General features: G+C 47.4%; 6 protein-coding genes across 14 annotated transcripts; 3 read left to right on the plus strand and 3 right to left on the minus strand.

Moving 5' to 3' along the window:
• Positions 1–284: 284 nt before the first annotated feature.
• On the plus strand, positions 285–2412 carry LOC6607666 (N6-adenosine-methyltransferase MT-A70-like protein). Its single transcript, XM_032721769.1, has 3 exons — positions 285–487; positions 550–843; positions 912–2412. Exons 1-3 carry the CDS (start codon positions 349–351, stop codon positions 2303–2305), a joined length of 1827 nt encoding a protein of 608 aa, XP_032577660.1. The 5' UTR covers positions 285–348; the 3' UTR covers positions 2306–2412.
• A 101-nt stretch (positions 2413–2513) lies between these two features.
• LOC6607667 (mitochondrial Rho GTPase) lies at positions 2514–5864 on the minus strand. Of its 3 annotated transcripts, none has more exons than XM_002032396.2 (4): positions 5088–5864; positions 3773–4977; positions 3423–3485; positions 2514–3188 (listed from the first exon to the last, which is right to left on the minus strand). In XM_002032396.2, exons 1-4 carry the CDS (start codon positions 5703–5705, stop codon positions 3053–3055), a joined length of 2022 nt encoding a protein of 673 aa, XP_002032432.1. In that variant the 5' UTR covers positions 5706–5864; the 3' UTR covers positions 2514–3052. The 3 variants fall into 3 exon arrangements, with proteins under 3 accessions (XP_002032432.1, XP_032577658.1, XP_032577659.1); XM_032721767.1 differs by having other exon boundaries at positions 3447–3485; positions 5088–5863; XM_032721768.1 differs by lacking the exon at positions 3423–3485 and having other exon boundaries at positions 5088–5863.
• Positions 5865–6386: 522 nt separating this feature from the next.
• On the plus strand, positions 6387–10801 carry LOC6607668 (spastin). 3 transcript variants are annotated; one of them, XM_002032397.2, is made up of 6 exons: positions 6387–7421; positions 7764–7934; positions 8080–8265; positions 8473–8639; positions 8726–8978; positions 9038–10801. In XM_002032397.2, exons 1-6 carry the CDS (start codon positions 6668–6670, stop codon positions 9781–9783), a joined length of 2277 nt encoding a protein of 758 aa, XP_002032433.1. In that variant the 5' UTR covers positions 6387–6667; the 3' UTR covers positions 9784–10801. The 3 variants fall into 3 exon arrangements, with proteins under 3 accessions (XP_002032433.1, XP_032577656.1, XP_032577657.1); XM_032721766.1 differs by lacking the exon at positions 6387–7421 and adding an exon at positions 7631–7658; XM_032721765.1 differs by lacking the exon at positions 8080–8265.
• A 420-nt stretch (positions 10802–11221) lies between these two features.
• Positions 11222–16202, minus strand: LOC6607669 (nucleolysin TIAR). Of its 5 annotated transcripts, none has more exons than XM_032721773.1 (5): positions 16130–16202; positions 13602–14658; positions 12521–13429; positions 12359–12452; positions 11222–12307 (listed from the first exon to the last, which is right to left on the minus strand). In XM_032721773.1, exons 2-5 carry the CDS (start codon positions 13827–13829, stop codon positions 12126–12128), a joined length of 1413 nt encoding a protein of 470 aa, XP_032577664.1. In that variant the 5' UTR covers positions 13830–14658; positions 16130–16202; the 3' UTR covers positions 11222–12125. The 5 variants fall into 5 exon arrangements, with proteins under 5 accessions (XP_032577664.1, XP_032577663.1, XP_002032434.1 ...); XM_032721772.1 differs by lacking the exon at positions 16130–16202 and adding an exon at positions 15989–16078 and having other exon boundaries at positions 13602–14655; XM_002032398.2 differs by lacking the exon at positions 16130–16202 and adding an exon at positions 15989–16078 and having other exon boundaries at positions 11222–12289.
• On the plus strand, positions 16152–17344 carry LOC6607670 (replication stress response regulator SDE2). Its single transcript, XM_002032399.2, has 3 exons — positions 16152–16243; positions 16307–16596; positions 16653–17344. The coding sequence occupies exons 2-3, from the start codon at positions 16501–16503 to the stop codon at positions 17256–17258; spliced, it is 702 nt and encodes a 233-aa protein (XP_002032435.1). The 5' UTR covers positions 16152–16243; positions 16307–16500; the 3' UTR covers positions 17259–17344.
• A 9-nt stretch (positions 17345–17353) lies between these two features.
• LOC6607671 (beclin-1-like protein) lies at positions 17354–18936 on the minus strand. The gene is made up of 3 exons (XM_002032400.2): positions 18704–18936; positions 17603–18650; positions 17354–17548 (listed from the first exon to the last, which is right to left on the minus strand). The coding sequence occupies exons 1-3, from the start codon at positions 18816–18818 to the stop codon at positions 17443–17445; spliced, it is 1269 nt and encodes a 422-aa protein (XP_002032436.1). The 5' UTR covers positions 18819–18936; the 3' UTR covers positions 17354–17442.
• Positions 18937–18981: the final 45 nt, after the last annotated feature.

Genomic DNA, 18981 nt, shown 5'->3' on the forward strand with positions numbered 1-18981 from the left:
TGGCCAGAGCGGATTCCTTGAAAATATCAACTGGGCGGTACAGGTAAAATCGTATATAGCAATCAATAAATCATAAAAATAAGAATACAAAATATAATGGGGGCACAGCAATGTTATTACTTTTATTGTTTTTAAATTTAAATTTTTAATGCTTGCCTACTCCAACACTGGCCTTTTTAATGTTCTTGATGGTGATTTAAAATTTACTTGTGTAAAATGTATATGTAGATTACCCTGGTTTAGTATTTTAATGCAACGTGTTTACCTGCACTGTGAACACGGTCACATTGCCAGCCTTTGTAAAAAAAATTTCATTGTTTACCAAAGGCCGGCAGCGTTTTATAAACAATGGCAGATGCGTGGGACATAAAATCACTCAAGACAAAGCGGAACACGCTCCGCGAGAAGCTGGAAAAGCGCAAGAAGGAGCGTATCGAGATTCTCTCGGACATTCAGGAGGATCTGACGAATCCCAAAAAGGAACTCGGTGAGCACCGGCAATTGCAACAAGTTGGAGCCACAAAAACGAATATGTTTCCGCATTTTCAGTTGAGGCTGACTTGGAGGTACAAAAGGAGGTGCTGCAGGCCCTCAGTTCCTGCTCCCTGGCCCTGCCCATTGTCTCCACGCAGGTGGTGGAAAAGATTGCCGGCAGCAGTCTAGAGATGGTGAACTTCATTTTAGGCAAACTGGCCAACCAGGGTGCCATTGTGATTCGGAACGTGACCATCGGCACCGAGGCCGGCTGCGAAATCATCTCTGTTCAGCCCAAGGAGCTAAAGGAGATCCTGGAGGACACCAACGATACGTGTCAGCAAAAGGAGGAGGAGGCCAAGAGGAAGTGTGGGTCTCACAGAAATTACTTCTCTCATAAGACTAATATTTGTAATAATTTGCTGTTGATTTTACAGTGGAAGTCGACGATGTTGATCAGCCACAGGAGAAGACAATAAAACTGGAGTCCACTGTAGCGCGGAAAGAGTCAACAAGCCTGGATGCTCCGGACGACATTATGATGCTGCTGTCCATGCCTTCCACCCGCGAAAAGCAGAGTAAGCAGGTGGGCGAGGAGATCCTTGAGCTGCTTACTAAGCCTACGGCCAAAGAGCGATCCGTGGCTGAGAAGTTTAAGTCCCACGGCGGAGCGCAGGTCATGGAGTTTTGCTCCCACGGCACAAAAGTCGAGTGCCTGAAGGCTCAACAAGCCACCGCCGAGATGGCGGCCAAGAAGAAACAAGAAAGAAGAGACCAGAAGGACCTTCACCCGGATGTTGATGCGGGCGAGAGCGTCAGCGGTAAGGTACCCAAGACAGAATCTGCAGCCGAGGATGGAGAAATCATCGCGGAAGTTATAAACAATTGCGAAGCCGAGTCGCAGGAATCCACCGATGGCAGCGATACCTGCGGCAGTGAGACAACAGACAAGTGCACCAAACTGCATTTCAAAAAGATCATCCAGGCTCACACGGACGAATCTCTGGGGGACTGCAGCTTCCTAAACACCTGCTTTCACATGGCCACCTGCAAGTACGTGCATTATGAGGTGGACACCCTGCCGCATATAAACACAAACAAGCCCACGGATGTGAAAACCAAATTGAGCCTCAAGCGAAGCGTAGACTCCAGTTGCATGCTCTATCCGCCGCAATGGATTCAATGCGACCTACGCTTCTTGGACATGACGGTGCTGGGAAAGTTCGCTGTGGTGATGGCCGATCCTCCCTGGGATATCCACATGGAATTGCCCTACGGCACAATGTCGGACGATGAAATGAGAGCCCTGGGCGTGCCGGCACTTCAGGATGACGGTTTGATCTTTCTGTGGGTCACAGGACGAGCCATGGAACTTGGCCGCGACTGCCTCAAGTTGTGGGGCTATGAGCGCGTGGACGAACTCATCTGGGTAAAGACCAACCAATTGCAGCGGATTATTCGCACTGGGCGCACTGGTCACTGGCTAAACCACGGCAAGGAGCATTGTTTGGTGGGCATGAAGGGCAATCCCACAAACCTTAACCGCGGACTCGATTGCGATGTGATCGTGGCGGAGGTGCGGGCCACCTCTCACAAGCCGGATGAGATTTATGGTATTATCGAGCGTCTAAGCCCGGGCACCCGCAAGATCGAGCTCTTTGGCCGTCCGCACAACATCCAACCGAACTGGATAACCCTGGGAAACCAACTAGATGGTATTCGACTGGTGGACCCGGAGCTAATTACGCAGTTCCAGAAGCGTTATCCAGATGGTAACTGCATGTCGCCAGCTTCTGCCAATGCGGCGTCGATCAATGGAATACAAAAGTAGGATTAAAATAGTATTTGCTGTATGAATTGAGACCTCGACAAACCAGAGTTGTGTACAGACTCAATTGTAGTAAGATAAATTATTATTAAAGCTTTTACAAACCGAAATGGCTTATGTGGAACATTTTATAATGAATGAGAGCAAGTTCATCATGCAGACTAAAGTTAAACTGTCCTTTTGGGGAAATTGAAATAACTAAAACATTGAATGCCATTAAATATCACTATATGTTAATCCACACATATAGATAGGTTTATTGCTCATACTAGGGGATTTGCGCGTATTTACAAAAGTGCGATATCACCAAACCCGGCGATTCTCTAGATGTCGTATATATTGGTTTATATAGAACGCAGTACGTGTACATATCACTATCAGTTATGCACGATATTGGTTGCTTCGTTACTCGAGTATGCTGGTAACAATAGCTTATTTGACTTATCAGAGAGAACATGGTTTAAGTAAGTTAATATACGATTAGAAATGCAGCGTACACAATGTGCTCGACTGGCCACTGCTCCAGCCCAATTCCTGCGAGTGAACTTGGTGAGTGTATTTACAAGTCAGGAATGAGAGCATCGGCGTGTGTCCCTTTCATTGTTTGCTTTAGTTTTTGTAACAATAAATTTGGATTTACAGTACCAAGCAATTAAATAATTAATAAGATACATGAATTTGTCAAACTTCAACGTGTTTACCACGGGGTAATCGTGTGTTAAGCCCGTCCCCTTATCCTAGTGGATTCGCCTAGCGGGTGTGGGCTCCGGCAGCACTTATCGTTTTCAGCACTATAAATCCCAGCATGGTAGCTGCGGCCACTCCTAGTCCCGCCTTTAACCACAGCTTGGGGTCCTCCGTCATCAGGCCGAATTGCCTCAGGTGACTGTTTGTGGGAGAAAAGAATCGAATTAGAAGTGGCAAGTATAGGCAGGATTTTACAAGGTATCGTAACGATAAAACTAAGAACTACAGGATGCTGCCGCACACCACATTAATCAAGCGGTTATGGATGGGAATCTGTGCGCCCCCAAGGAAGTAATACGGGCACCGTGGCAGATGGAACAACAAATATAAGGCTGATATTAGTAACGAGTTCAATTTAAATGGTAACACTTACGCCGACTCCCACAGCTGTACCAACCTGTGCTTGTAGAACAGTATCCAGGCGGCCTGGAAGCGACTGCATATCCGCGAAGCCGTCGACGTGCACAAACATCAAACAACACAGAAAACAGACACCAACCATCACACAAAAAAAGGGGTAGAAGAGAAGATAATAAGATAAGTAACCATTAATCCCGAATGTTAGATGCAATCTAAAACTACTATAAAGTGAAATACTTTTAAGGGTTGGTTTATGAACCAACGTAACACTAAGTGCATCCAAAAGTATTTCACTGCCTTTGGCTAGGCGGTATTAGCTTACAAAAGAAGCACCCAAGTGTGGATCACAAAAGGTGTACTCACGGAAACGCTGCCATCGTGGCCAGCTTGGTATACAGTTCTTTCTTGTTGGTTTTCAAGCTGAAGAGATGCGGAGGCAGCAACTTGTACTTGTCACAGAATTCAGACGGCTGCATTAGATAGTCCTGCCGGCGTTCGTCCATGTCGCACTTGGTGCCGACTATCATCACTGGAATCTTGCTCTCCGCATAATACTTGATGTAGATGCGTGCCACATACTCAAAAGAACGGGGATTGGATGAGTCGTAGACCAGGCAGGCAACATCGCAATTGACTTCTTGTGGCTGGAGGGGATCGAGGGCGTGTCTGACGTCGATGTCGCGAAGAATGAGGTGCTTTTCCTGACCATACACTTGCACAGAGTTGATGCAATTAACCACATTCGTTTTAAACTCCTTTCCGATTAGTTTGTGCATATCCTCCACCAGGAATCCCCTGCACAATCCAGTCTTTCCTGATCCCTTTGGCCCAATCACGTGACACTTGTAAACGGATCTGCTGCTTTGGCGCTTGGCCAAATCGATGCGGCGCTCTCGAGTTACGTGAATTGCCGCCAACTGGCTGTCGTTTTCATGAACATTGAAGCCCAAATAGGCCAGATACTCCATTGTTTTGACCACATCGATCAGCGTCATCAGTGTCCACCGACATAGCCACCCGTGCAGTGTCACCCATCCAGTTGTATCGTTGATCGGGCAGGACTTGCGAATGTCGGTGGAGTAGGACCACGGAGCAGCCGGGCATGTGCTGAAGAGCATCTTGTGCTCCTCAGGCGATAAGGCACCGTCGCCATCGCGGTCATAGCGCTCAAACACGGCAATCAGGAACTGCTGTCCGCGGTGCGAGAGTTCTGTGCTGCTGCCAGGAGGTATTTTCAGCGGTGGCCTAAGATACTCCTGGCACATCTCCAACTGGTCGTTGTAGCCAAAGCGCCGTAACACCGCCCAGGTGGTCTCGTTCCTTCCCCGCTGAATGAAAAGGCAGTGTAGGAAGAGGAAGCCCTTCAGGGTGACCGCATCGTTGTATATGCCATCGGGCACATTTTTCTGTATCACGGCCTTCACCTCATCAAGGATTTGCGGCTGGAGGGGTGTGTTAAAACAGCGTCGCTGGAATAAATTCAACTCGTAGTCATTCAACAGATTGTCCCCGTCAATGTCGCAGATCTTGAAGATGCGCACCAGCGACTTCTTGCAGGCGGATGTGAGCTGAAATTGCGGAGTTTTATTAGAAGAATACAAGCTGATTACCTATAGCAAAACCGCCGACGGCGCAATGATATAGTTGCGGAACTTAGATCCGATCTGGAACCACTTACCTCCTGTTCTTCCATCATATACAGGGGAGAAGTCGGGTGCAGCACAGCCTTCTGGGCGTAGTAAAACATCTCAGAAATGTTGTGCAGCGTCTTGGCAGAGCACTCCACGCAGCTCTCAATCTCTGGATAGTCTTCCATAATGGCCAGCACACTGTCCATGGTGGAATACTCGATGAGGTCTATTTTGTTACCCACCAGAACGATTGGCTTGCGAATGGGCTCCCGTTGTGCGTCTCCTTCCGCCTCCGCTTCGGCATCACCCTCGCGGTCCAGGGAGGGATTGCACTTGGCCCGGACGAGAGGCAGCCAATGGGAGGTGATCCGATCCAAGGTGTCGTCATCGTCCACGGCGTACACTATGCACACCACGTGCGCCTTGTTAATTTCGGCTGCCAGGGCATCCTCCGACTGCTCCACGGCCGAGAAGTCAACTATGCTGGTGGGCACCTGCTCGGGCGTCACGTTCGCCGGAATGGTAATCTCCTCAGCCCGAGGAGGAACCTCCTCCGGGTACTCCTCACTGACCAGAGACAGAATCAGCGACGTCTTACCCACCCCGGCGTCGCCCACGAGCAGGATCCTAACATTCTTGCGCTGCGACGCCGTGTACTGTCCCATTCCGACTGCTCTCCAAGTGAGATGTCCCGCTCCTGTGCTCGTGCTCTCCTGGTCAGAGATCGCTGGCGTTTGGGCCGAAATTCTATGATTTTGTTATGCAAAAACGCAAAAAAAAAACAACCCAGAGTGATGGGGATGGCAGTTGGTGTATCAAGGTCGATATATCGCAACCCAGCTACCAGGGCTGCCACACCGGGCGAGCGCCAAATAATGGGATGTGTTCCCCCAATTTTCCGGAAATTGTGTTAGAATTCTACGAATTTAACAAATCAAAACTATTGTTTCGCGCAGTTGTTTAAAATTGATCAGGTAATTTTAATATTGCCATCCAAAAACATCGGATCCGAAACTGTCTGGCAACTTTATTGACAGCTGGATCTCTACGATATGCCAAGTTAGCGTTTTTCCCCTGAAGCAACCAACCGTTAAGGATGTTGCAAAGGACACTAAATGTTTTCAGTTAAAAATATTCGTATAAAGAAAAAGGAAATGATAAACAAGACAATAAATCAAACTAACCTTCAATTACAAATGTCTCCATACTGCACTAAAGTAAAAATCTCCCAAATTATATTTCATCCGTTACATTCCACCATTTAAACTTTGAAATTGGCTATTAGTCAGACTTCCTAACATTTCCCGCTAGTTTTGGTAATCGATAGTTGGACAGCACTGGCTGGGACTCCAGAGCTTAGCTTCAATTTTCAACGTCGTGAGAGTTGTAAGTGAGGAAGAAAATCAGTACTCTCGGATATCAGCAAAATGAGCACTAGCTCGAACGACGTACAACAATAATATTCGAGATTTGTTTGTTTTTTTGTGCGGCATCGATACCAACGCGTGCCACGGCCAACGGATTTGGCTAACAAGGATAACTTCCCCGTACAACTTTCACGGGGTTAAGGCACGGAGAGCGGGGGGGCCGCAGTGCTGAACGCGCAGACAGCGCGGAATCGATATCGATGGTACGCACTAAAAACCAGTCGTCCTCCTCCAGCGCCAGCAGCAGCAGCACCAAGTCACCAATAAAGTCCAGCAGCGGGGCAGGATCATCCGGCGGAGGAGTCGGTGGTCGCCAGTCTACGCACCGCTCGTCGAGCGCCTCAAACGTTGCTGCCGTTGTTGCCGGTGGTTCATCTGCCGCCGGTGGAGGCTCCTCATCGAATCGCCGTAGTCCGGGCAGCTCACCCGACGGCGACGACGACACCACCACCACAGATGACCTGACCCCCACAACGTGCTCACCACGCAGCGGCCACCACCATTCGTACGGCGGCTACTCGTCCTCCGTTCACAAACAGAACCTATACGTCGTCTCGTTCCCCATAATCTTTCTTTTCAACGTTCTGCGCTCGCTGATATATCAGCTGTTTTGTATTTTTCGCTACCTATACGGTGCGAGCACAAAGGTGATTTACCGCCCGCACCGACGCGACTGTAATATTGAAATCGTGGTGCAGAACTCTTCCAAGGAGCAACAGCAGTCGTTGAACCATCCTTCGGAGCTGAACCGTGAAGGCGACGGACAGGAGCAGCAGTTATCCAATCAGCCCCAGCGTTTCAGGCCCATTCAACCCTTGGAGATGGCCGCCAATCGACCGGGTGGAGGGTATTCACCTGGTCCCGGCGATCCCTTGCTGGCCAAGCAAAAGCATCACCATCGACGCGCCTTCGAGTACATCTCCAAGGCGCTAAAAATTGATGAGGAGAACGAAGGTGAGTGATGGCGACGGGGGTGGCAGCTCCAGTTCGAGTTCGAATGCTCGAATGCTCAATGAGTCATCGCCCGCTAGCCGCTTTTGTTGTCTGTCGAGTGTGAGAATCAATAAGGCAAAACGCGCGCACAATAGATGCCCCAAATGTCAGCCGGAGGAGGGTTGTCTGCCTTGGTGGACTTTTATTGTGTGGAAGTCCTCCAAACATGTGATTTTTAAATTCTAATGCTATATAAGCGTACGTTCGTGGACAAATTATTTATAAAATTCCTTGAATATACTGGATCTAACTCCTTTTCATGTTATAAAATAAGCATAAAATAATGTTATCCTATTTTTCCAGGTCATAAAGAGCTGGCAATTGAGCTCTACCGAAAGGGTATAAAGGAGCTGGAGGATGGCATAGCTGTCGATTGCTGGAGTGGACGTGGTGATGTGTGGGATCGAGCTCAGCGCCTGCACGACAAGATGCAGACAAACCTTTCGATGGCGCGGGATCGTCTCCATTTTCTAGGTAAGTGACCGGTCATATTTCCTATACCCCTAATACATAGTTTTTGTTTACCTCATTTTTTGTTTATTTCATTTTGCACGTTTTCCCCTGCTTTTTTGTTGTCCCCTCCGTTATGTCCATATGCACGTGTTCATCCGGTGAGCAGCTCTGCGTGAGCAGGATTTGCAAATGCAGCGCCTCTCCTTAAAGGAGAAGCAGAAAGAAGAGGCGCGAAGCAAGCCGCAGAAGACCAGGGAGCCCATGCTGGCGGGAATGACCAACGAACCCATGAAGCTAAGGGTGCGCAGCAGTGGCTATGGGCCCAAGGCCACCACCAGTGCCCAACCCACTGGTAAGTTCCTCACCAGCTAACGCGCACCCAACAAGATCCTCGCACGCCCGCGCAAAGCCACCAAAACCAGATCGATCAGTCCATCCCTATCACCTCACTTGGCACTTGATTTTCTTACAATTTTTATTTCGATTGGCCAAATTGTAAACTTGTAAAAGACTATATTCTTCCGCATTATCCATTTCTGATGTGCTAATTCTTTCACAGCATCTGGCCGCAAATTGACAATTGGATCCAAACGACCCGTCAACTTGGCCGTGGCCAACAAATCACAAACGCTGCCTCGCAACCTTGGCTCCAAAACATCTGTGGGCGCAGTCCAAAGGCAACCAGCCAAGACAGCTGCAACGCCTCCCGCCGTTCGTCGCCAATTTGTGAGTATCTGATAAGTAAACTAAATTTGTTTATGCACATTTGGCAAATACTCAGAAATTAAAATACTAATTAAACTATATTACAGTCCTCGGGGCGTAATACGCCGCCACAGCGTTCCCGGACTCCCATAAACAACAACGGACCCAGTGGCAGTGGCGCCAGCACTCCGGTGGTTAGTGTGAAGGGAGTGGAACAGAAGCTGGTGCAACTTATACTCGACGAGATCGTCGAGGGTGGGGCCAAAGTGGAGTGGACTGACATTGCCGGTCAGGATGTGGCCAAGCAGGCTCTACAGGAAATGGTCATTCTACCCTCCGTCCGACCGGAACTCTTTACGGGTGAGTTGGTTATTCTGCGACCAGAACCGTCACCATAACCAATTCACCTTCCTTTTTAGGACTTCGTGCACCGGCCAAGGGTTTATTGCTGTTTGGTCCTCCCGGAAATGGCAAGACACTGCTGGCCCGCGCCGTGGCTACTGAATGTAGTGCCACCTTCCTGAACATTTCGGCTGCCTCGCTGACCAGCAAGTACGTGGGGGATGGCGAGAAACTGGTGAGGGCTCTCTTCGCCGTAGCCCGTCACATGCAGCCCTCCATTATTTTCATCGACGAGGTGGACTCGTTGCTTTCAGAGCGAAGCAGCAGCGAGCATGAAGCATCGCGTCGCCTGAAGACCGAGTTTCTGGTGGAGTTCGATGGGCTGCCTGGAAATCCAGACGGAGATAGGATCGTGGTGCTGGCCGCCACCAATCGGCCGCAGGAACTGGACGAGGCAGCCCTCCGTCGGTTCACAAAGCGCGTTTACGTCTCACTGCCCGACGAGCAGACTCGCGAGCTGCTCCTAAATCGACTGCTGCAGAAGCAAGGCAGTCCGTTGGATACCGAGGCGTTGCGTCGCCTGGCAAAGATAACAGATGGATACTCGGGCTCCGACTTAACGGCACTGGCCAAGGACGCCGCATTGGAGCCCATTCGAGAGTTGAATGTGGAGCAAGTGAAGTGTCTGGACATCAGTGCAATGCGTGCGATCACAGAGCAGGACTTTCACAGTTCGCTCAAACGCATCAGGCGCTCGGTAGCGCCGCAGAGCCTCAACTCGTACGAGAAGTGGTCGCAAGATTATGGCGACATCACCATCTAGTCTGTTTTAGCCAGTGATCCTGTCCTCCTTCATCAATCCAATTTGGAGCTGCTGTGATGTGAGTCTCAGAGCGCAACCCATTGTAGTTGCACTAGTTTTGATTATGTGACCCATATTTTTCGCCCTTAAGGTTCTATTCAATCAGTAGAATTTTCGTTTCACAAACATTGTTACATTTGTATTTACCTGTGAGTTATGATTTGTATCCCAGCTATTTCTTGTGTTTTATCATAAGAACATTGTATTGTATTGTTTCCTCGTTTCACCACCATGTCCATGTGGTGCAACATTTGCCATGCAGCTCCATTATCGTTATACTCATTTAACATGATATATATTTCTAAGATCTGTACTTTTCAATGGAGTTGCTAGAATAGTAGGTTTGCCCTATCTTCGTTTATGATAGTAATTCAAGGCCACATTGCTTTATAAACTAGTTTTTTGAAACATTCCGTAGTGATTTTTTGTCAGACAGGCGGCCCAAGGAGTTCACAACTACTTCCATTGTATCCTTGAACTATAGAGCATATTTTTGTTGTACATTGAGTGCCCATCCACAAGCTATATGTAATCTAGAAGTAAGCGTAGACCTAAGACCGATGATATACTTATACACAAAGATACATTTACCAGCGCAGAATCGTATTTAAGTTTTAATAGTTATCACTGTCCGTATGGTTAGTCTAGTTTAGTTCCTTTGTTTCAATCTATGTACCTACAGCCATAAATACTATCGTCTCCGATTCACCTATATTATTAGTAACACACCCAAAAATGTTGTACCTAGCAGGTGCGTATGAATCTGGTGTTATCAGATCGATCAGATACATCTACACCCGCGCACATGCCCGTCGCTTATCGCGACACATTGAACCAGCTTCAACGCAGCTCGCCCACCCGGAATTTGAGTTTTTTGACTAGTTACTAAACACAGATACAAAAAAAACTACTTGCATATAATACTATATATATAAAGAAATCTATAGAATACGCTAAATAAAATCGATTTCAAGAAACATCACAATTGCATCCTTAATCATCAACAACAATGTCATGCTCGAAAATGCTACGCTATTGGAAACCATTGGTAGTGTATTGAGAATTGAGCGAGTGCTGACATCACCAGGTGCATTTAAATTAAGAGAAAGTAAGCAGAAGAATTAAGCATTCATGAAAACTAGTTTCGCATATAAACTGCGTTTCACTAAAGAATATTAAAGCTATAAAATTCATTCATGTATGTAAGTTTTACCTTAAACTAAGTTTTTTAGCACGGTTGCAAAAGTTAATTACTTTTTAACTATATTTTAGACTCATGCTGAAACCTCCACCAGATTTGTAGCAATAGTAACCCCACTTCTATCATCAATGATATAAATTAAATTTTGAAAGCATAATTAATCTGAATTCTTTAACTCAATATAAAAAACAGCATCCGTTCGTTTTCTCACTTGTTTTATATATTTTTTTGCTTCTTTATTTTACATTTTACATATTTATATCGCATTTCGTTTTCCACATTGGAAATATACAATATGTATGCTCGAATTTACATTCTCTTAGTGACTAAATTTGTTTTTCCTCTTGTTTTGCATTCGGCTTGCTTGCTTGTGGCTATCCTTTCATCCCACCGACACTACCCTCTTTCCGTCTTCAGTTTTCGTTGACACATGATCCACATAGTTACAATTACAATTTGCTTTGTCACGTTTTTGTTTCGATTGTTTTCTTTTTGTTTTAACTCTGTCGCGCGTAATTAGCATTTCCTCTGTTCAGTTTTTGTTTGTTTGTTTTTGTTGAATTTCTCATTCGGTTTATTTTATTTCCGTTTCGTTTATACGCCTATATCTGCTTAAATTAGAAATCATTAAATTATTTTAACACGTACTTAGATTGGATTAGATTGTTACAGCTACCCGCCCATCGCCCGGAGCTTTTCAATTGATGTTCTTTCAGTTGTCGCCGGCGTGGATCACTTGAAGTTGAGCTCCACGCACCGCCTTAACCTTCGACTTTGGGGGTCTATACCACCCCCGATTCCGCTTCCTTCCACCGCAGTCAGCCGCAACCGTAGCCACAACTTCAAACTGGACACTCGCGCATCCTTAATAATCTCCAGATACATTGCCACCGTCAATGTGGCTGCTGCCGCTGGTCAACGGCATGGCCAGGAGCGGCTCCGACGTTGTTACTACTCGGTATTGTACGTAACCTAAACGTGCGTAATGCGCTTGCAACTGCTGCAGGTGCGGAAGCTGATGCAGCAGAGGTGGTTGTGGCTGCGGCTGGGGTCGACTTCCCGGATGCTGCAAACGGCGTCGAAGCTGGCGTCACATCTCAGCTCATTGGGTCTGGTATTGTGGCATCGCAGCACTGTACATCATTTGGGGGGCAAGTGATCCGTTCGCTGCAGCGGCCGCGGATGCTGCGGCAGCCGTCACACCGGGCACCACAGTTCCAGGCACGCCCCATGCTACATTCGGCGGCACCATGCGGTATCCAGCCGCTGAAAATTGTATGCAAGCTGTTTAAGCCAAGGTCACGATTATTCAGCAGCTGAGAAAAGTAAACTTACGGACTCCTCCCGCTTGCTGAGCACTGGTAGGGTAGGCGTAGGGATAGTAGCCCTGCTGCATGTATTGCGTCTGCATCTGGGTTGTGGGATAAGCCTGCAGAAAAGCACCAAAGTTAGGGTCAATGTTTAGGTCACTGCGTATTTAAAGAATACAACACTTACCGCAGGGGGATACCAGTAGCCCATCTGCTGGTACGCGTATGGATACTGCGCTGCAATCTGCTGGGGTGTCATCATTTGGCCGGGTATCGCCGCTCCTGTTGCGGCGGCGATCTGTTGTTGCGTCATCATCTGACCGGGCATACCTGCTCCAGCGGCAACCGCAGCATTGGCTGCCGCAACAGCGGCAACATTGGCTGAGGCTGCTGCCGCGGCAGCTGCGGCATTGAGGTTATTGGCCGAGTTATCGCCTCCGTTCTCTTTGCCCCAGAAGCACTTGACCAGGTTTCCATGTACCTCGCTGTTGTGCGTGTGCTCGATGGCGTGGGCTGCTGCCTCCTTGGTAACAAATTTTATGAACGAGAAGCCCTTGTCCTTGAAGACCCGCACGTCCTGGATGGGACCAAACTGGACGAAGTGCTTGTGCATCAGGTCGTCACTGATGACGTTCGGCGGGAATCCGCCACAGTATACGGTGGTGTTGGTGGGGCTCGACTGGTTGTACACTTCCTCGAAGGTGTGTCGTTGACTTCCCTTTACACCGGACCCATTGCCCGGTCCGCCACCCATTCCGCCTCCCTGGCCTCCGCCCTTGGAGGCCTCGCGAGGCGGTGGCAGCTTGCGCGTGGACCAGTTGGTGCGTATCGACCGCGAGCCAATCCACTGGCCGTTCATTGCCTGGATGGCGTTCTCTGCCTCCGCCTTTTTCACAAACGACACGAAGGCGTAACCCTTTGACTTCATGGTGTGAGGGTCGCGCACAATGCGGCAGTTGGAGATCTCGCCGAATGGGGCGAAAGCCTCGCGCAGTGTCTCTGTCTCAATCTCGGGACTGAGGTCGCCCACGAATATGTGGTGGTGCGAACTGATGTCTGTCTTCGGCTGATTGCCGGGACTGGTGGCCCAGTTGACCTGCGAAGAGCATTCGTTTAATAGGTAATAATCAATTAAGTTCTACCTAATTAAAAATAAAATGAGGGCTTGGTTGTGGGGAATATGTGTGTGGCAAGAATGTAGTTTCAAACAAAATGAATGAAAATGACCGCTGGCCACATGATAACTAAAGAGAAGCTAATCAGCTTACCTTGATTTCCTTTTCGAGGAATAGGCGTTTATTCATGGCGGTCAGGGCTGTTGAGGCTGCCTGGTAGTTGGAATATTCGATGAAGGCATATGGATCGTTGCCCGGTTCCCGAATGATTTTGCAGCTTTTGACGGGGCCCATAGTGCTGAAGAGGGCAATTAGCAGGTCCTCGGACACTGAGGTGTCCAGGTTGCCCACGTACAGGGTCTTCGGCTGCGACTCGTCCATGGCTGTCGGATGTCACGGGACTGTTGCTTTTTTTTGATCGGGTTATACACTAGGCTACAGCGACAATCTACTGACTCTACACTAGGACCGGAATTGCAACTACTGCACCTGGCCGCATTAATCGGAAGGGGATGTATAAAAAATTTGCAGATTAAGTTCCTAGCTACGTACAAAATCTAAATAAGTGTCTGCTAATTAAACAGGTGTATTTGCGGCAATCTAAATGGTGCTCGCTGCTAACAGAAAACTCCAAGAGAGATTTGAATACTTTGATTTTCTACTACTTTCGACTTACTCTCGGCTTGGCTTGATTTTTTTGGATTATATAAACTATATATTCTCAATCTAGGTAGGTTGATCTATTTGCTTAACGCTGAGGTTCGTCGTTTATTGCTTTATTTCGTTCCTAATCTGGCGCCTAATTGAAAATTTCGTTAAACATCTATATGTATACGTATAAATATATCTGTCCTAACTAAACGCTAATGGAGTGTTTTGGAATATACGATTAGTCGCCTATATATATATGTCTATAATCGGTTGACTTCCTTTCTTGGGGGCCTGGGATTTGGATTTGGGGTTTCTTGGTGTACACCAGTTGGTATTTCAGAATTGCTCGATCCTACGATGATCCGGATGTGGTTGTTGTGATTATAAATAGTTGTCCGTTCCAATATACAGGATTGTATAAATGTACATATGAATACTTGGTTGCGACTACTTATTCTTGCTCTAGTACAAAAATTAGTTAGCTATGTTAAACAGCGTGAAAGTTCGCAGGCTGAGTGTACTTTTTGGGTTTCGAAGCTGACCCCTGGAATCGCTGCTGCTGTAAAAGAGAGAGGTAAATTTGGGTTAGCTTTGGGCTGATAACCGGAAGAGTGGGACAAGGTCTAATGGCACATGATCGGTGGGACTTAAAACAGGCGCAAATGATATGGATATATAAATCGACTACCCCGCCCCTCACCTTTTCACATGAGGGGAACAAAGAAGGCGGCAAAGCAGTGCAGGGACACGCACACACAGACGCACGCTCACACACACTGGCGCACACGAAAAACACGGGGAGAGTGAGTGAGCTATCTTCGTTGCGAGAGAGAGGCGGGTGGGAAAGAGCAGGGGAAAGAGACTGCCTGCCTTTATAACAAAGCAAATGGCCAACAATTGACAATAGCCATTCAATCGCAACGAACTTGCCGGCCTTGCAAAATGATTTAGTTTATAATTAATATATTTCTGTATTCACATTATCCAAATTCTTTGGGCCACTCACGCACTGCACACAGAAACGCACACTCAGGCACGCCAGCGAAAAGAGGGCAAAAGGAGAATGACGAAAATCGACTAGAAGATGAATGACCGTCGATAACAAAATGAGGAGAAAGAAAAACAGGGAAAAGGAAGAGAAAGATGTGGGAAATTTGCGAAACCGGCGGGCGGGTGACACACACGGTTGCATTAGATTCGTGTTCTTCTTCTTCACACTTTGCGAAATCAAATTTTAATTTGCATAGAACTAAACTTGATTTTGATTATTTCTGCGGCGGCGGCGCTAGAAAATGTCAGTCAAAGTCACAGAACTGAAGAGACGGCGAAAAGGGAATGGCGGGGTGGTTTTGGTTGCTCATTTGCTGCTTATTTTCTTCGTCTCTTTTTCGCACACACACACTGACACATTAGCACCAACACGCACACACACACATGCACAGAGAGGCGTCTTGCGCTGGTCTTTTTGTTTGCGTTTTGCTCACATGAGTCTCCACTTTTCTTTTGCTTTTGCTTTTTTCGCTTTTGGCTATTGAGTGTATTTAAACTAATGCCAATATACCAATACCAAGGCGATTTGAATGCGGGACTTTTCATTTGCCTTTTCAGCTTGCCGCTATATGTACGTATATGTATGTTCGCTTTTGTGCTGCCATCTTTTAATGCCGCTCCCCCGCCTCCTACAACCGCCACGCCTCCGCCCCGACCCCGCTGCCTACCAGCGGTGCCGAAAACTGGGCTTAACAATTATCGTCCCCGCCGCCGCCGCCGCACTATAGTGCATTCGCTTAATGTCCATTGTTCAGACTCGAATTTCGCTGCGAAAATCCGCACTCTCTTCTTTTTTCTTTAATGCGCTCTCTGTGACGTGGCTGCGTTTGTAAATTTACCGCATTTTACTTGCTCTGCACTCTGTTCGTACACTTCATTTGACGGTCAAGTTTAGCCGCTACCGGTTTGTATTAATTTTGCGAAACTTTCAATGTTTTAGGGGCTGCAAATTTACGTTGAACGCGTCGCTAAAATTTTACCTTCGTCGTCTAAAATGCGAACTAATTAATGAGGTTTTGTGTGCGAGAGCCAGGGCTGCCAACTTGCTGAGAAATAAAAACGCAATGGCGGCAAGATGGGAAATGCATTGAAGAGTATGGACTTGACAAGATTTTCTTATAAAATTACTTACCAAGGGTTATTTAATGGGATTTCAGCGATAATATGTCCAGGATCACACATTAAGTCGCGAGTTTAGGTCATTTTGAGCAACGTTTTCGAAAAGGGGGCAACCCTAGGGCAGCCGATAACGCTTGCATCACCGCTTTCTCTTTCTAACACACGCACCGCGGGAGCAAATGCAGCACAAAGCAGAATAGAAATAACAATCGTTATCGAAAAGGTCGTCGAAATGGGCATAAATATTTTTATAAACAGTAAATATATAATTTCTTGTGGAGATCACATTAAATATAATGAGCTGTACAGTCGGATTGCGGAGAAAACAGTGAGTACGTTATGTATAAGTTTCATAGGATTTTGCAATGTGGCCTTTTTTTACAGAACCTGCAACCAGAGGAATACTACTTAGTCAGCAATGGTAAGCGCTTGGAGGAAGAAATACCATCTGGAGATGTTCACTGCGTTCTCCGCCAACTCGGTGGCAAAGGAGGATTCGGTTCCATGCTTCGAGCCATTGGTGCGCAAATTGAAAAGACAACCAATCGCGAGGCTTGCCGCGATCTAAGTGGTCGTCGTTTGCGGGATATCAACGAGGAGAAGCGGGTGCGCGCCTGGCTGGAGAAGCAGGGCGAACGGGAACGGGAGGCCGAGGAGCGTAAAAAGCGAAAGATCGAGAAACTGTTGGCCGTGCCCAAGCACGACTTTAAGGACGAAAAGTACGACGAAGCCAGGGCTAATCTGACCGAAAAGGTAAACGACGCCTTCGAGGAGGGACTCAAGCAGGCCGAGGAGAACAAGGAGAAAGGCGTCGAGGAAGCAACTTCCAGTGGCACAAAGAGGAAATCCCCCGCCGTAGACAAGACCAAGGCAAAAAAGAAGAAAAAAGGCACACTTTGGATAGGCGATGACATCTCTGGATCCGACTCTGACTCTGACGACAGCGAGGAGGAGGAGCCAAAAACACAGAAAAAAGCCATTCAAAACTAGATAAATAACTTTTGAATTAAGTATGTAACTAAGACGTTCTTATCTCTTAATTTACCTGAAATTAAAGCAGCCCGTAAAAATATAAATACTTCTCGTTTAAAATTTGAAAGATTTAGATTTAATACTATGGGGATAATTAAGAAATTTATAAATATACATTTTAAAGACTAAAGAGAAAGAAAAATCACGGTGACACAAACTGTGAAGAAACCCAGGCCAATCCCCATTTTAGGTTGGTCAGCATGAACTTCAGTGCCTTGGTCCACTGCTCCTCCGAGTTAAACTGGATTCTGTAAGGAAACCATCATTATTATTGGAAAAATCTTTGCTATATCTAAACCTACTTAATAGAATAGGAATTTCCCGTGGAGGGATCGATGATCTTGCCCTTCTCCATCTTGTAGGGCAGCAGGAACTCGGTGTCGCGCTTCTCGACCTCCTTCTGGAACTGGGTGAGGCAGTCGAGAAAAGCTACCATGGCAGCATCAAACTTGGTGTCCCAGAAAAACTTAAATCCGCCGCTGCCATAAAGCGGGAGCTCTCGGTTCTCGCCGAGCACCTCAACATACGAATGATTTCCAAAGGGTACCACGCGATACCGCTCGAAGGTGAGCCCTATCTTACGAGCAAGCGCAGAGAGCAGAAGCACCGTCTGGCCCCAAGCGGCGTTGATCTCTGACCAGTCCACGGATACAGAGGGCAATCGCCCCAGCCTAAAGTTATTAATGGTACCGAAATGCCCGGCATGCCAGATGTGAAAGGTGATGTTGAATATGTTGGTGTCGCGCAGTTTGTCCAGCTGCTGTTTCGAGTAGGCAATTTGACTCTCCAGACTTCGTTTGTCATCCTCGGTGAGCATTAGCTCACGCCTGTGCTTGGTATACTCGCGCCAGTAGCTTTCCTCCTGCTCGTGCAGCTCCTCTCGCTCCTGTTCCTCCTCGGCAATGGCATCATTTAGCGATTGTTCCTCCTTTTTGAGCTCTTTTAGCTCCGACAGAAGCTGTTGCTCGCTGCGCTTTAGTTCGTCAAGCTCCTTGTCAAGGGCCTCAACGTTGGGTGCTATACGCTGTTGCTCCAGTTCGTCCAAATAAGCTTTGTACACATCCCACTCGTCCTCAGCGATGCGGAGTTCCCGATCCATGATTTCCAGCATGGAGTCAGCACACTCTTCGCACAGCGGATGGTCAATCTCAGAGTTGGAGGAGAGGCAGTCAAACAGCTCCGCTTTCAGCTTAAAAGCAGCACTCATTTTCTTGTTGTCCCTGCCATCAGAAACCAGCATGAAACCAGTGCCATTTATGGAGTCCGTAAGCCTGTAGGGCGGTACAAAGTGATCGAAGCTGCTGGCGTCCTGCGGGTCCAATTTGTTACCATTGTCTCCGTAGATGGGCACTGAAGAAGTGAATTATTAGAAGGATTTCCAAAGTGTATCACCCATCACCTACATGATAACTCCGCCATTGCGTGCACGCTAATCTTCTCCAGCTGCTCGTCCAGGACGATGGGCTGCAGGCATCGCTGACAGGCGAAGGACACCGCCTGCTTTTCCGCCTCGCTCATTGTCGTTGCTGTTTGTTGTCCTTCGATTTTTGCATACAATTAAATCTTTCACCGAGTGTAAAAACACAAATAATCCATCAGCTGTTGGCAAATTCTACCAGAGTTGCCACCCCATCCGAAAAAGAGTGTGGAAAAATGGCGCAGTTAATCGGACAGTAAATTG

The sequence above is a fragment of the Drosophila sechellia genome, chromosome 3R (assembly GCF_004382195.2).
Source record: "Drosophila sechellia strain sech25 chromosome 3R, ASM438219v1, whole genome shotgun sequence".
Lineage (NCBI taxonomy): Eukaryota > Metazoa > Arthropoda > Insecta > Diptera > Drosophilidae > Drosophila > Drosophila sechellia.